The sequence below is a fragment of the Rhinichthys klamathensis genome, unplaced genomic scaffold (genome assembly GCF_029890125.1).
Source record: "Rhinichthys klamathensis goyatoka isolate OS25496 unplaced genomic scaffold, OSU_Roscu_1.1 h1tg000386l_1, whole genome shotgun sequence".
NCBI classification, from domain to species: Eukaryota; Metazoa; Chordata; class Actinopteri; order Cypriniformes; family Leuciscidae; genus Rhinichthys; species Rhinichthys klamathensis.
This window is the reverse complement of record NW_026606890.1, coordinates 737,501-754,449: the sequence shown is the minus strand read 5'-3', so window position 1 is coordinate 754,449 and position 16,949 is coordinate 737,501. Positions and strand designations below refer to the sequence as shown.

The 16,949-nt window shown below is 37.3% G+C and overlaps 2 protein-coding genes across 3 annotated transcripts in view; one reads left to right on the top strand and one right to left on the bottom strand.

Moving 5' to 3' along the window:
• The first annotated feature begins 3,361 nt into the window (after nt 1-3,361).
• Nucleotides 3,362-5,511, top strand: pdyn (prodynorphin). The gene is made up of 2 exons (XM_056234004.1): nt 3,362-3,487; nt 4,545-5,511. The coding sequence occupies exons 1-2, from the start codon at nt 3,362-3,364 to the stop codon at nt 5,172-5,174; spliced, it is 756 nt and encodes a 251-aa protein (XP_056089979.1). The 3' UTR covers nt 5,175-5,511.
• A 1,039-nt stretch (nt 5,512-6,550) lies between these two features.
• The window catches only part of gmeb2 (glucocorticoid modulatory element binding protein 2), a 10,544-nt gene continuing 145 nt past the window's right edge, over nt 6,551-16,949 (bottom strand). Inside the window, exons 2-10 of one of the 2 annotated variants that reach the window (XM_056233973.1) lie at nt 16,393-16,561; nt 16,233-16,333; nt 13,313-13,437; nt 12,182-12,285; nt 10,855-11,012; nt 9,483-9,551; nt 9,266-9,403; nt 8,120-8,242; nt 6,551-7,296 (exon numbers count right to left, since the gene is read on the bottom strand). In XM_056233973.1, the coding sequence (XP_056089948.1) occupies nt 6,716-7,296; nt 8,120-8,242; nt 9,266-9,403; nt 9,483-9,551; nt 10,855-11,012; nt 12,182-12,285; nt 13,313-13,437; nt 16,233-16,333; nt 16,393-16,526 (1,533 nt within the window). In that variant the 5' untranslated portion in view covers nt 16,527-16,561 and the 3' untranslated portion in view covers nt 6,551-6,715. The remainder of the gene's footprint in view (nt 7,297-8,119; nt 8,243-9,265; nt 9,404-9,482; nt 9,552-10,854; nt 11,013-12,181; nt 12,286-13,312; nt 13,438-16,232; nt 16,334-16,392; nt 16,562-16,949) is intronic. The other variant, XM_056233974.1, reaches the window with a different exon arrangement.

Below are 16,949 nucleotides of genomic sequence, written 5' to 3'. Positions count from 1 at the left end.
CCTCATGTGTAGTGTTTGTGAAGACATATGGATTTCATTTCTTTTGGCTCATACACGTCACTGAACTTCTCCTGGGAGGAGAGAAGATCAATCTGTGCGTCCTCCGTGACAACCTAAATTAATTTTTTTTTCTTTGGTTCTTTGGCAACAAGCAGGAAGATCAACATGTCCAAATGAGCTCAGGAGACTAACACACATTATACTGTTAGGTGAGGTTGCTTAGAAACTGCCATTTACTTATCGAGCATCACTGACAACAGTGTCTCTCACTGTACTACGACACATCACTTCACATAGCTCTAGTTCTTACAGAGGTGGTATACAGATCTGAGCTGGCAACTTAACGTTTGAACGCAAGATTCACACATTAAGATTTACACTTACATTTAGTTTCTGTTTTTAGCCTTAAGCGTGTCATCTTTTTTTTTTTTTGTAGAGTTTATACTTTTTATGAAATGAAAGTAAAATTAAAGCAACTTGAAAGCAAGTCTGCAAGGTTAGCAAAAAACAAAAACAAAACACGTAATGGCTGCTAAAGCTCCTAAAGGTGTCAATGGAGGAGAGGCTTCACTACGCTGAATAAACTGCTTTAGTGAGAAAACGGCTTATCATTTTTAACAAATCGACACTTTTGCTCTTATAGTTTTGGATTGATCTATTTTTAGAGTTTACCCTGAAAAAAATGCTGTTTTATAAGAGAAGTCACGAACAATTGCGCGACAGGTATGCTTCAGTTTACGGCACTTCTCATCATTTTTTTTACGCAAAATTGCCACCTATACCCTTAAATAGGGCACTATTTAGGGGTAGAGCCATTTGTAGTGGTTTCCGAAACCATAGTGGATGTTATCGAGGGCACTCATTCAATCCCATAATGCACTGCAAAAACGAGTGTACAGCCGATGTGCGCTCTACGGCTAGAGAATACCCATAATGCACTGTGACAGTCTGAGCTGCATCATCCATCCATCCATTTTCCAAACCGCTGGTCCAATGTGGGTACAGCGTAATATCATACAGTCATTTTTTATGATTATTAAATTGTTTAATTAAAGTTTATAGATGCTAGTTTGCATGAAAATGTTCAAGATCTTTTCATCTTACTACTGGAGCAGCCAGTTTGCTAAGTTTCAACTGATCATTAAACAGCAAACACAAACTATGCAAAAGCGGCAGCCCTTCCGGCGCACTCAGTGTCCAAATTCGTTTACTTGATTTCATTCACGCTTTCAAGTGGACTATTATAGTGGACTAATGCAGGGAATAGTCAATGAGGGTATAGGGAGCGATTTCGGATCAACTGTCGCACAACGAAATTCAATGACATCAAGGGTGTAATGTGATTGGTTATCAAGGCACACGTGATCCAAGTTAGCCGTTATACTTTCTCCAATGGTAGAGCCACAGACCCTAGTATCTCCCAATAATGAAGACCATCTCTGGTAAAATCTCCCACTGACCCACTTTGACTTCAATAACGTCATTTTTGAATGGTAATTGGCCTTTTTTTTATGCAAAAACCAAAGCCTACCTAAAACTTTAGCACAATTATTGTACTTTTACTTTAATTAATTTGTTCGCAAACTACACTTTTGCAACCACAAACGATATCTTACAAGAATTCACTACGTAGACGTCTCGTTCATAAACGGAACGAGGTAACCAACAGTAAGCTGATATTGATATTACAAAAATAATCGTATTAGTAAATTGTTTGAAAAGTCTGTAAGATAGCTAGCGTTAGCAAATGGCAATGTTGGTTGCGCGGGAACCTCCGCAGATTGTGCCCAGATCCCCCTGAAGGTCACGATTGCTTGCTAGCCCTTGTATTTCTTTCAGGAAATGTTTTTTTTTTTTACCTGTTTTTAAATAGACAATATAGACCTTATGCGCCATATAAACAAGCACGCAGCCATCTTTAGAATTTTGTGTTTGAACTTCCGTTTTTGCGGTAGCTCTGTATATTTCCATGGCCTCGCTGTCGAAGAGTAACTAGCTAGTGAAGTGGATTTACTTAGAGTAAACGAAAGTTACCTTGAGTGTTGTAATGTTGGAAGCGGATGTCATAACAAATGTCAGCAGACTGGGAAGATTTTAAAACGAGCGCTTCATTCATTAATCCGTAAGATCTTACCTTCATGCAGTGAAAATACAAACCGGAAGACAGAACACATTCAAGAACACAACGAGCGCAGCGCTGGAAAGGGGCGGAGCTACATAAGCTCGCAACACCAGGCTACTTTGCGTCATGGGACCATACAGCAAAAACAAATGCATGCCATTATTTATCAAGATATTATAGACTTGCTTGCATATCACAGGTGTATTACAAAAACTTTAGTGTTTGATACTTGCGATGCAGATTCATTAGAAATGAGTCATAATCCGCGCACTACAAGATTTACTGCAGTTGTACGTCTTTCCTTGAATCGCACAAATACACACTAAATGAATTTCGGAGTTCCAGAAACAGAGTGGTTAACAGCATCCATTAAGTAGGAATGATGTCAGGTTAATGGAGGACAAAGACTGATTTCTGGGCATTGATCTCCTGTGGATATATAGACAAAAGTGTGATTTCTGGCACTACAAATGTTTAGCAACGGACTTGCAAAGACATTCAGACGAAGAGCTGCAGTCTTTGTTAAGAGAACACAAGCCTGCAGCCTTGAACTAATACAACTCAACAAGTTACCCGTGGCACATTCTTCTCCTCAAAGTGGGTGTGTTTATAATTCTATGAAAGACTATATTTATTTTACCCTTAAAATACTGTGAAATGAATAATTAAAAACCATTAGGAATATCCATATGATGTTAAAAACTATTCATAACAGTTTTGCACTTCATAGTAATTTCATTAGCTTATTAATTTTTATTAGCCAAGCTATTGTTGATGTGACGTCATCACCGTGTGGGTGGGACCTGTCAATCAACTGGCTCGTTGTTCCCATTGGTCAGATAAACGTTCATTCGGAGGGCTGTGTGGGCTGCGTGAATAAAAGTATGGAGACTGGGTTGAGTCTCCAAATAAGAGCCGTGGATGGATAAAGAGTGACTATTGAAGGACAGAACAAAGAAGTTCCAGCCAGCTTCACCAAGTGATCGCCTTGACACTTGGACAACAAGAAGCTCTGTCGGTACCTCAAGGTAACGGAGTAGATTTAGTGTTGGCACACGTGCCTATAACTGTATACAAAAGGTTTTGGATATGAAACTGGTAAGAAAAAGACTAAATAACCTCAAACATCAGTGAATTCTGCAAAAAACCTCCCTGAAGAGAAGATAAAGTGGACCCTGTGAGGAAGATAGTGTCACTTGTTTTATGTTTTCTTCTCTCGCACCACAGGAATCCCAGTAAATGATGGAGTGGTATGTTTTGGTGTTGATGCTGAGCTTGCCAACCTTGAGTCAGGCAGATTGTTCAGCGCAATGCCTGAGATGCGCGCAACAGATCCCCGACCTGGACACTGCAGTGAACCGCTTGGTAAGATCACCCTCAGTTCTCCTCATTTTGAACCACTTATGACAAGATACAGTTTGCATGCGCTTAATTTTGTGATAAATGTGATGCACGAGCAGGGCAAAGACGATAGAAATGGATTAAACTTTGTCGTTATTGGCTCTGTACTTTACTGTACAGAAATAAAAGTAAGCATCTAATCAGAAGTGCAGATAGTATGTAGCATTAAATAAATTATATAGCAATTGAAGTAAAATGGCATTATAATGGTACAATGAATGAAAAATTAGATGCAATGAGTTTTTAACTAAATCAAATAAAGAATAAGCATTTGTAAATTAACAAACAGAAATGTATATTTGTAATAGAAACATTTCAAAATTGAAAATGGTCGATTCTTTTCTCATTTTTTTGCAATTAAACTCACTGGGGCGCGCGCATTCAGCACCATGGAGAGCGCGACAATACGCGCGCTCGTCTAGATTATAAACGATCTTGGGAAAACCTTCTTCATTGATATACTGAGGAAAAATTGCAAGTACAGAAAGGATAGTTTGCACAATTAAACCAGTTTATGCATATAGTTTCGGTAAAAAAAAAAAAAAAAGATATAGCCTAAATCCCTTAGGAAAATGAACCATGGTTTTTACTAATATATAAAAAAAAAAAACATGGTCATTGAAGTTAAACCATGGTAACCACAAATAACAAATGTAAAATACAAATTGTAATCAATCCGCCAAAAAACAATAAATAAAAAAACCAGTGGTAAATAAAAAAAATGTTCTTCGTAGGCTACTTGAAAAGTTTCTGCATCAAACCCAAATCGTTTTTAATCTGATATGGTTCTGTTTCTGTAAGGTTCTTTTTTAGAGTAAGAAAACACGTTAAATATGGTTCTACAGACCGTGTGTATTGGTTTCTGAGTTATGTGATGTTGATGTTTAAAAAAACAACTAAAAAATAAAACGTTCTTTTTGGAACGTTAGGCATCAGATTGTAAAACCCTTTAGGTTCTATAACGGAACTTTTATTTTCATAGGTGCACAGAGTCAAGTTTGTCCCACTTTTCTTTTTGCAGACTTGTACTTTAGAATGTGAAGGAGCGGTCCCATCTTCTGGTACACTAGACAGATGTGAGAAAGCGTTACAGGAGCTTTCAGATGAATTAGCGGACCTCGACCCAGACGACAACGGCGAGCGAAGCGCGCTAAACGCAGGGGATCTCCAAGACAAGCCAAACCTGGTCAAACGATACGGGGGATTCATCAAGAGGATCGATAAGAATAAAAATAAAATTTTCGCTTCACCCTGGAAGGAGAACGCCATTCTTAAAGGATTGTTCTTGAAGAAATACGGAGAATCCCTCTCGAAACTGAGCGAGCGAGACGTCCCGTCGCTCACGGAAGACGACGAGGGCGACGATATTACGGCGGAAAACGAAACGGGACTTTACGACAACGAAGTTCCTTTGAATGAAGTCAAACGTTACGGTGGGTTTCTTCGCAAATTCGGTCCCAAAAGAAGCGACTTGGTGGACAACACCAGCCGGCAGGTGTTACAGAAGCGATACGGTGGTTTTATGCGAAGAATTCGCCCGAAGTTGAGATGGGACAACCAAAAGCGATATGGCGGTTTTTTACGGCGCCATTTTAAAATCTCCGTGCGCTCTGACGAAGAGCCCTCATCACACGAGGACTATGCTTTATAGGCTGTTGTATCATATATAACTCAATCAGAACTCATTTTGCCTACGCATTGCCCACCCCCCAAAATGGCTGCTGACTTCTGGACGCTATCAATCATCCACTATCAACCTGTCAGTCATGCCCTCAGGACGTTTCAGTGACCGACCACTTGTTGTTTCCAGTGAACTTTACCCCATGTAAGCAATCAATAGCTACTGCAAATAATGCTTGTTTAAGACCAATAAAGGGCAAGACCATTACCTGCTAACATTGTTCGGGTAATGTTTTGTGTGACTTTTTTCCCTCCAATTTAAATGTTTTTTTTCGAGCACATTACAATAAATTAAACATGAAATTGCATTGTTATGTTACTATACGATTTACTAAGGTTAAACCCCTTTTTATTCTAATCCCAAAAAGATTGCTTATCTTTCAGGAATTGTCCATCTTAAAGGGATAGTTCACTCATAAATGAAAATTCTGTCATTTAGCCTACTCACCCTCATGTTGTTTAAAACTTTTATGAATTTCTTTCTTCTGTTGAACACAAAAGAAGATATTTTGAAGAATGTTGATAATCAGACAGTTGATGGACCCCATTGACTTCCATAGTATTTGTTTTCCTACTATGGAAGTCAATGGGTGCCGTCAACTGTTTAGTTACCAACATTCTACAAAATATCTTCTTTTGTGTTCAACAAAAGAAAGAAACTAATATAAGTTTTAAACAACATGAGGGTGAGTAAAAGACAGAATTTTCATTTTTGGGTGAACTGTCCATTTAAATAAGTCAAATCTCACGGTTGGCGAATGTTTAGATAAACAGCACCACCTGTTGGTCAAAATTACAAGTTAAATACAACGCTTGAAAAAAGTCCTTTAGTGATGAAGAAACACTCAGTGATACACAAAAAAGCACCAGAGAGCTTATGACTCTATGCTGATTATTCTGTGAAACCGCTAAAACACATTGGTTTACTATGGTAAGTGGTTAAAAGACTGCAAAACAGTCCACCGTGGAACTTCGAGGAATATTCAGCCTATTTTATATCGACTGCCTATGTAGAATTCCTTGATATCACGTTGTTGATTATAAGGTCAATTTGCTGTATTGTACAATCAATGTATATTTATTTTGAAAGACAAGATGGTTAATCAATTTTAAATAATCAATGAAGAGTCAGGTACAGATATACCATTGTAATGAAGTACTCTCAGAAATACTAATTATGAAACATCAATATGGAAAAAATGATGTGCACAGTATAAATATCGAAGTGAGCATTACATCAAAAACTACACACTGGTCAAACACAGAATTTTAAGGATTAGCATTTAAAATGTCCTTAAACAGTTGATCCTGTATTTCACCACATTGTAATCAGTTTACAAGTGAAATCAAAATGCAATGCAAACAAAAGACTTTCATTACCAAACCATGGCTGCTTTTGCAAAAAAAGTTGCAAATTTTCCTCATTAAAAAGCAAAAAAGTTCATCCTCCGTATTCAAATTATCTGATACATTGACGTTACGTGCAAAAAAAAACCACCTTTCAGGAGAATTTCACTCCTGGTCATCTCTCTGTTCTGTCGCCGCGTCCGCTTGCGGCCCGACGGTCTCGACGACGGCAGTGTTTATGCTACTGACAGTACTAACGGGCACAGCGACTACAGTGTTGCCTGCAGCGCCCCCTACTGGTGCTCCCAGGTTCTGCAGCGTGGCTCCTCCTCCCATTGTGGGCAACGTGACCAGCTGAAACGGACTGACCACTTTGACAAACGTGTGTCCCGCGGAGCCCTGTGGGACGCCGGCAGCGCTCAGTACGGTCAGGTTGGAGCCGTCGGGATGCAGCTCGGCCCCCCCGGGTGACGTCAGCACGGTGTATCCGCCGATCAGCGGAGACTGAGTCTGAGCCGACAGAGGGATGCCGGTGAGCTGGGTGATGGGCAGGGTGAAGTGCGTGGACTGGGTGGGGGTCGGGGCCACGGTGGCGGGGCCCGAAACGGCACGGGTCAGACGGGGGCGTTTGGCAGTGGGTGGCGAGGTCACGGGGGTCAAGGTCATCAGGACGTTGTTGAGGTGCTGAGATTTGCTCTTCAGCTCTTTGGCGCGCTTGCGATGCTCGTCACACTGTTGCTCTAGGGCTAGAAATGCAAAGAGTTAAAAGTCACTTCTTGAAAACTTGCTTTGGGGATTTTTGTGATAAAAATTGCGATTTAAAAAAAAAAACTAATTTGCTGTGCTTGTTTATAGGGCTCCACAATTTTTTCTTAGCTATATAATAATAATGATAATCATTATTATTATTACTTTAATTATTATTACTAAATAAGAAATATTACCGTACAAGTATTAACTTTTCACTGTAAAAAAATAAATAAAAATCCAGCATTTTAGAAAATAATTTAATAATAATTTTATTTTACATTACAACTGTAAAATTACATTAATAATATTTATGACTGTCTTCATTTTAAATTTTTTTTTACTTTAAATAAATGAATTTTATTTTGAACAACACCGCAGGGAGCCCTTAAACTTCTTCTTAAAGTTTGGGAAGATTCACAAAACGCAGTGCATGTTTTTATTTAATTTATATTTTATATTTATATTTATTTAAGTTCCCTTTTCAAATGGGTTGAGTATTATGTTGAGTATACATTTCCTTTTTATACTCGTTTGTATATTTTATTTGTTTCTTCTTTTAACAGTTCGAAATACATATTTTCATTCATTCATACATTCATTCATTCATTCATTCATTCAATTAAGATGCAGCCGTCGTGATTTGCTAATCATATTCGATTCAATTTCATATTATTCATGCAGCCCTAGTGCTTATTAATGTTTTTCTCTTTAAAAACCTGATGCTGCAACTACACTGCTAGTATGCACAAAATAAGCCCACAATGTGTGGTTGGATATTGAAAAACACACACACACACACACACACACACACACACTGACCCACTAAGCTGCGTGTGTACTGCTCCCTACAGCGGTCCATCTGGCTTTTGTGACTGGACAGAACTTTCTTCACCAGGTCCAACATCCCAAAGTTCTGGACTATATTGTTGAGCAGAGCGGCATCTATTGGCAGATTCATATAATGAACAATATCCAATCAGTCTGAAGTTTAATAGAACATTTATGTCCATTTACAGCATTCTGAATCACAAAATAAACAGACATGGAATATATTTACATAAATGTCTTGCTTCAGTTAAAGCATTATATTAAAATATATATTCATATAGGTAATCTGTTCTTTTACCTACTACAAACTGAACATTAAACAACAAGAATATAATATGCATTATTCTACATAATCTATATGAATATAAATATAAATATACAATGTTATAAAACTAATAACATTTACTTTTTTTAAGTTAACGATAATAACCCTTGCATATATATATATATATATAGATATCACAGACACGGTTATCATTAACTTAACTATAAAACATTTATATTATAAACGATAAAACATTTATATTATATAACTTATATAAACATTTATATTTATATTACACTTATCTTGTTTCAGCTAGTTTCTCATTTTAAATAATAAACTAAAACTTAATAAATAGCTATTTAGACATAAAAAAACTATCGAAAATGACAAAAACGCACAAGAAAATGCCTAAATATTTAACTAGAATTAAAATGAAAACAGAAAATAACAATAAAAACAAAATCGAATCTAAAATAGCATTTCAATGATACAAACTCCTTTACCACAAACTGAACATTAAACAACAAGAATATAATCTGATGCAATATATTCTGAAATATTAAGAATATATACAAATATTATATTCAAATAGTTCTATATTTTATTATACTAATAATAACTATTATATAGATTATTGAATTATTATACAATTTTAACATGTGACATTTCATATTAATATTGTAATAAATTATATATATATATATATATATATGTATAATAAAAGTATTATAAGATCATATAAAAACAAGTTCAGTTTAGTGTGTCCAAACGTTTGACCAGTGGTGCACACTGGGAAATTAATGTAAGCGGGCTCAAACTGATTGCAACATCAGATTGTTTAGTATGAACAGGTTTAGTGGCGTAACTCTGACCTTTGACCTGCAGTGGCGGGTCTTGGATTCGCTCCTCGAGGCCCTTGAGAATCTCCTGGATCTGTCTCTCCAGATCCTCCATGACTTCCTCCAACAGCCCAGCATCCCTCAGTCCTCTCCAGAAGGTCATGGTGTCCTCTGACATGGAAAAGAACGGCCGGTGAAAGAGTTAAACCAGTGAACTACACAGATCGCTTCAAATGTCACACACTCTCACCTCCTATTGCCGTGACCCATTCAGTGCTGTCGTCACCATCTGTGGAGAACGAAGCTGAACATCCATTCACTGAAACAGCAATAGAAATGAGGACTGTCAAGCTATTAACATTATTAATCGAATTAATCACATGATGATATGCCAATTAATTATTTAAATCAATCACAAATTAATCGCACCTCAATTTTTGCAAGAAATTACCCCAAAGATCTTTTAAAGCCATTGTGATTGACGAGAAATACATTGAATTGACATTAGACATTGAAAGTAGTGTTAGAAAGAAATATTTTGATTCAGCATAGAATTTATTATACACAATGTGACCATAACATTTTTTTTTTTCATAAGCAGCATCTGAAGAGGCATTTAGGCATATTTATACAGACTGTTTAATGTAGCTCACAGGTGGCATGAATATGAATGAAAAATGAAATGATACTCTAAATATTAAACTAAAACCGCCAGTATGTGGCGACAAGTCACTGTCTTAATGAGTGAGTCATTGAGTCGTTCACTCAACTGATTCATTCTAACGGCTGATTCGTTCAGGAACAAAGCAAGTGAACATCTTTATGAATGAGTGAATCGTTTTGTTAAAAACCACAGATTCATTCAGTAATGAAACACCGCTGTGTGTTGCGCGGAGAAGCACAACACTTCTGCTCTGGCTTTCATTAGAACTGCTTTCATTAGCGAAATTTAGCAAAAACAGACAATATTGTGTCTAACACATAACACAATATTACCATATCGGTATTGGATGATATATGTTCATTTTTAATGTTATTAATTTTTAAAGAAAATTTGGCCGATATATTAAAGCAGAAAAATAATGTATTATTTCCTTCGGCTGAGACTCTTCAGATGCACATTGTTCGCCATGATGATTTTGAATTGCTTGAAATATGATTGGAATCACTTCAAAAAAGAAAATACAGTACAAGCCTGTCCTATAGGAGACATACAATTATAATGAGAAATTTATAATTCAATGGTGAGACTTTTTTTTTTTTTTTTTTAATCAGGCTCTCAAAAATGTTATAAAATTTGGATTCAGATTTATCGGCCAATATATCGGTTATCGGCTTTCAAATAAAAAAAATTATCGGTTATCGGTATCAGCCAAAATGTTCATATCGGTGCATCCCTATTCGTAACTAAACTACATGCAATGCGAGATGAAGTACAGGTCTGAGCTGGGTGCGTTAAAAGCATTAATCATTTTAACGTGTTATTTTTTTCTATAATTAATCAAACCAAATTAACGTGTTAAACATAATCCCTGCTCAAACAATTAAAGGCACTATCATTCTGAAGTGCAAACATATGTGAAAGTCTAGGCATAAACTATTGAACTTGACTGTGTTGGTACCGTCCACTGAGGCGGGGGTCGCGGGAGCCGTTTCGGTGGACTGCTGGCTGCTGAGAGACACTCGGGACCCCACCAGGTCAATCTTGGTACTGCGGCAGGTGTTTGAACACAGTCTGGAGTGCTGGTAAAAGTCCAGCTCTCCTGAATCCATGATCTTCCTGTAAGAAGAACCAGGAGCTTCAGCTGAACAACACTTCCTTCATCTTAGACAATATAAGGAAGATTGGAACTTAAAGTCAACATAACTAAAAACACAATGTCACCATTTACTGCTTTAATATGCGTACCTGATCTTATTGTGAACAATTCCTCAATGTACAGTATTCCAAAGAAAAAATAGCCATCTTTTATTAATTTCACTTTTGTAGGAGTTGAATGATTTGAATTTATGGTATACACACCATGCTCAAAAGTTTGGGGTCTTAAGATTTATTAAAGTCCCCCTGTGGTGAAAATCATGCTTTAATGTTGTTTATATGTCTATGTGGTGTTTTTAATATTCTTTAAGACAAACCATGTGTAAATTCATAATTTAACAGCATTGCTGAGTATTTTCTGCTTAAAACTGCAGTGAACCAAAGACAGTCTCAGAAACATGGTTTGAAATCGCTGGTGTTTCTGACGTCACAAACGACCTTGTAACCAATCAGGTCAACGTGTGATCGTCAGCGAGTGGATCTCTGAGCTGAGGGAGTGAGTGGAGGCGGGGCTCATTTGCATATTCATAGGACCGCGTATACTAAATGAGGCGAGGGTGTCGAGTTACATTCAAGCTATTTTAAGGAATGAAGAATATATGTAATTTTGGTGATCAAAGATGAGTTTTAAGGGATGAAATTATTGACTACAGGGGGACTTGAAAGGAGTCTCTTCTCTTAATCAAGGCTGCATTTATTTGATCAAAAATACAGTAAAATATATTTAAATATTATTACAATTGAAAATAACAGTTTTCTATTTGAATATATTGTAAAATATAAGTTATCTTTGTGATCAAAGCATCATTACTCCAGTCTTCAGTGTCACATGATCCTCCAGAAATCATATGCTGATTTACTGCTCAAGAAACATTTCTTATTATTAACAATGTTGAGAACAGGTGTGTTTAAAAAGAACAGCATTTATTTGAAATAGAACACTTTTGTAACAAGTAATCTTTACTGTCACTCACTTTTGATTAATTTAACACATCCTTGCAGAAGAAAAGATTAGTGAGACAAGTGTTTGTGCTTTATATTTCACCATATACTAATATAAAAACGGCCAGAGCTGGAATGTACTGTATTTCTAGTTGATATTCTTTTACTGCCCACTCAGTGCCACAAACCTTAACATGGTCCCATTGAGGCGAATGGCTCTCTTCCAGTCCTTCAGCGTGGACTTTCCCGCTATATAGACGAACTCCTTCGGACTGATGAGATGCTCGTTCAGCTGGAACACAGCAAGCCGTTCAAGCACAGACAGTTATATATCCAATCAAGCACATGTGAAATGGTCTATGTGGCGAGGACCGTCCATTACTCAAAGCGGCACATTTAGGGTAAAAACTATACAACAGCGTCTCAATCATTTATTATGAAATTTTTTATGATTATTTTCTTAATTTGTATTGCAAGATGAAGTTTCTTTATGATCATAAAACATTATCATTCATATCTGCTCTTTCTTTAATAATGCTGCTTTCCACATTTTATAATAATAGGAAAGCCATCAAATCTAGGAAAGAACACTAATGAAAGTGTGGGAATTATGCAGCAAGTACAACTAAATCGTACTAAAATATGTCTATATTATATCAAGACATTACAATTTTCATGCAGTTTGAGAAATAAAAATCATTATAATTGACCTTAATAATTGTATTTTTTTAATAAGAATATTTTTTGTGTGCATATTTATGTGTTTTGATGCAGTTTGAATAATATAGAATATGTTGTTTTATATGAGATGAGTAATTAGCACCAGCGTTTTTATTAATATTTTGAATCAGTACATTTTTTTTCCCATTTCATTTTAATTCTAGTTAAAGTTTTAGCAATATTGTTGTATGTTTTTGACTTTATTATTATTTAAAATATGTCTATTTAGTTCTTAGTCATTTTTATTTCAGTTTTAGTTCGTAAAGATAAGCGAAATGAAAATAAGAAATCTTGCCTAGGCAACTACTAGCTGAAATAAAATAAGTTTTTGTATATTTTATTTTATTTCAACTATGATAGCCCTGACTAGCACTGCCAACATAATAATAGTGATAATTTAAACATAATAATAGCATTATTTTTTTCATTTGTGAAGGAAATGAATGCATTAGCTAAAAATAGAAAAATATATATGACTAATTGTGTTTAATTACCTGAATCGACAGACATCCCTAGTTAAGCATAAGCCTTTAAATCAAAAAGATCATGAGGAAATGTAAGTTTGAAGTGTTTTAAAGTAGACTGCATCATGTCTTTACCTGCACACATTTGATGTTGATCCCGGGACACACAAACTTCTTCCACACCAGGTTGGCTTTGCTGTCTCCACAGGTTATCGGGTAGAGAATATCACCCTCTACATCTGTATCGTCAGATATCTTCACTGTGTAAATATGAACATGGCATGTCTATTGTTACGACAAATAAAATATGATATATTATGCAGGGTTATTTTATTGTTAACTAAAACTAAAAACATTTTTATTACTTGAAATAAAATTAACATGAACTGACATAAAAAAAAAACTAGATGCAGCTAGGCAACATTTCACATTTTCGTTTTAAAGGAATAGTTCTCTTTGAAATTAATTTTTGGTTTGTTTTAGCTTACCTCAAGGGCATCCAAGATGTAGGTGTCTTTGTTTCCACAGTAGTTTCAATTTTGATATTCTTAGGTCAAACCGTTCTTGTCTGTCAGTCATATAGTGCAGGTCTATGGTCACCACCTCAAAGAGCATGCACAGAGAAGTCCAAATTAAACATGATTTAATGACTCGTAAATGTAAGTACACATTGATGGCCTAAGACACGAAACGAGCGGTTTGTGTGAGAAAACGAACAGTATTTATATCGTTTTTACCTCTTGTAACCACAGCCACGTCCAAGTGATGTGACGGCGCCGGCGGTTCGGTCTGTGCGTTACAAGAGGTAAAAACGATATAAATACTGTTCGTTTTCTCACACAAACCGCTCGTTTCGTGTCTTAGGCCATCAATGTGTACTTACATTTACGAGTCATTAAATCATGTTTAATTTGGACTTCTCTGTGCATGCTCTTTGAGGTGGTGACCATAGACCTGCATTATATGACTGACAGACAAGAACGGTTTGACCTAAGAATATCAAAATTGAAACTACTGCGGAAACAAAGACACCTACATCTTGGATGCCCTTGAGGTAAGCTAAAACAAACCAAAAATTAATTCCAAAGTGAACTATCCCTTTAAGTTAAAACAAAATCTTTAAAGTTTCCCTATTATGCTTTTTCATATTTTACCTTTCATGCAGTGTGTAATATAGCTGTTTGTGAATGAAAAAGTTCTGCAAAGTGCATGACAAATAAAATTGTCTCCTAAAAAAATAATCGATTCTGAACTGCTGAAACGAGTCGTCAGTAATTCCAGTCCATAGACTGTAAAAAAAGATGGACGACGGCCCTTCGCTCTCTTCCATTGGTCAGAAGTGAAGCCGCCAGTGTCCCGATATGGCGCTGACATCTTGGGACTTGAGTCTGCGCAGAAGCGATCTCGGGACCAGACCTGCGCAGTCGTGAGCCGGAAGTAAAGCCGTGAAATCAAGGCCCCGCCCCCACTCTCGCTGAATGCACTAAAGTGGTCTATGTCTGCCCTGTTCCTCCGTTCTGCTCCAATTTTTGTGTCTGCTGATTGCAGTACGACAAGAGACTTGTTAAAATAAAGTAAATACAATCTCCTCAGTCCTCCGAAGATCGCGAAAAAAAGTCTGTTGGTGCTTCAGTGACAGAGAACCTGTCAATCACAGCTGTCAATCATGACGCCACACCACTGTTTTTATAGCATCACGTAACTAACTAAAAACAACTTATTTTAAAAACAGACACTTGAACTTACATCAGTGTGATAAAAACGACAGCAAATGACCGAAACCACCTTTGGAAAAAAGATATTTAAAGTGTAATTTAATTGTTTAGTTGATCTCATATCCAGTTGAATAACACGGAGAGGCGGGGTTTATGAGCTATACTAGGACCGGCCACCGGGGGGCGATCGAGACGTTTTGGCTTCACTTTTCAGGGCTTGTGCGGCACGCTTGTTCCAGTCTCACTTCCTCTTACAAACCTACGTAACAATGTAACAAATTTCCATAATGCCAACATATGGTCTTCATTGGCTGCCGGCGAAAAATGTCTACTCTCAAACACAGTAGTTGTAGCTGAGACTGGAAGAGTTTGGTTCATGTGTCGACATGTCGAAAAGCAAATCCACTTTGCTGCAATTTAAAAGGATTCGCACTCGAAATGATACGGTGAAACCGACGCCGTCGTCACTGTTCATATCACTGTGTATCAAGTGCTGAGGAAGAGCTCATATTCAGATATGGTAATAGCCGTTTGGTTTCCGACACGCGCTGTAAGCGGTCGACCAATAAAAACAGACTGGGCCATCTGACCAATCAGAGCAGAGTAGACCAATCACAACAGACTGAGCCGTCTGACCAATCAGAACAGAGAAGACCAATCACAACAGACTGAGCCATCTCACCAATCAGAACAGAGTAGACCAATCACAACAGACTGGGCCGTCTGACCAATCAGAGCAGAGTAGACCAATCACAACAGACTGAGCCATCTAACCAATCAGAGCAGAGTAGACCAATCACAACAGACTGAGCCCTCTAACCAATCAGAGCAGAGTAGACCAATCACAACAGACTGGGCCATCTGACCAATCAGAGCAGAGTAGACCAATCACAACAGACTGGGCCATCTGACCAATCAGAGCAGAGTAGACCAATCACAACAGACTGGGCCATCTGACCAATCAGAACAGAGAAGACCAATCACAACAGACTGGGCCATCTGACCAATCAGAGCTGAGTAGACCAATCACAACAGACTGGGCCATCTGACCAATCAGAGCAGAGTAGAACAATTACAACAGACTGGGCTGTCGGACAAATCAGAGCAGAGTAGTCTCGCGGAAAGGCGGGGTTTAGAGAGACTAAATCTTCGAACAAACCATTTCAGACACTTTGAGAAATGAGGCGATGTGCAATGTATATTATGAGAAAATTCAAGTATTTTTGACCTTTGATACATGCAATCCTGTTGTAGGAAAAAACTAGGAACCTTTAAAATAGCATAATAGGGGCACTTTAATAAAAACTATAGCCTATTTAAAAATAAAACTAATTTCATACCCAGCACAGTGTCCTTGGGCAGAGAGAGAGTGGTGCTGGACTCGGCCTCGGACTCCATGGATTGCTCCATAATGTTTTCCCTGTGCAGGAAAACACAAAAGCTGCAGTGATAGTCTGAAAGAGGTGCATGATGGGAGTCACAACAGAATGAAACGCTCACTCAGACTGTTCCAGGTCAGAAGCCACCAGTATATTCTTCTCCTCATCGCCAGATGAAGTCTGACCCGCGGTGTCAGGGGTCGTGACCACCACCACCTCCTCCATGTGGACGTTCACCTCAGAGGACGAGGCCATGAGGTCATCAGCATCTGACAGCTGTCAATCAGCATCTGATGGGTGTGGGAAGGAAAATGGCCCTTTTAATTACAATTGTGGAGAAATTATGGTTTAACCATATAGTACTTTCATATATAGCATATAACAACTCAATTGAATACAAAGGTATAATCATATACATATATATATATATAATCATTAATGATTTCTACATTACTATACCTTGGTATTCAATTGAGTTGTAAAAACACCATGGTAAATGGTAATAGCATGGTATAGTTTGTTACTGTAATCAGTAATTGCATTTATTAACAATGATTAATTATAATAATCCTGTTCATAGGCTTGAACTAACAGATTAAACATGTTTTGAGGTGTATCGCTCAATGTTTACGCTTCGCCCAAATTGGCCTCATTAAATACGAAAAAAACAGCGATATA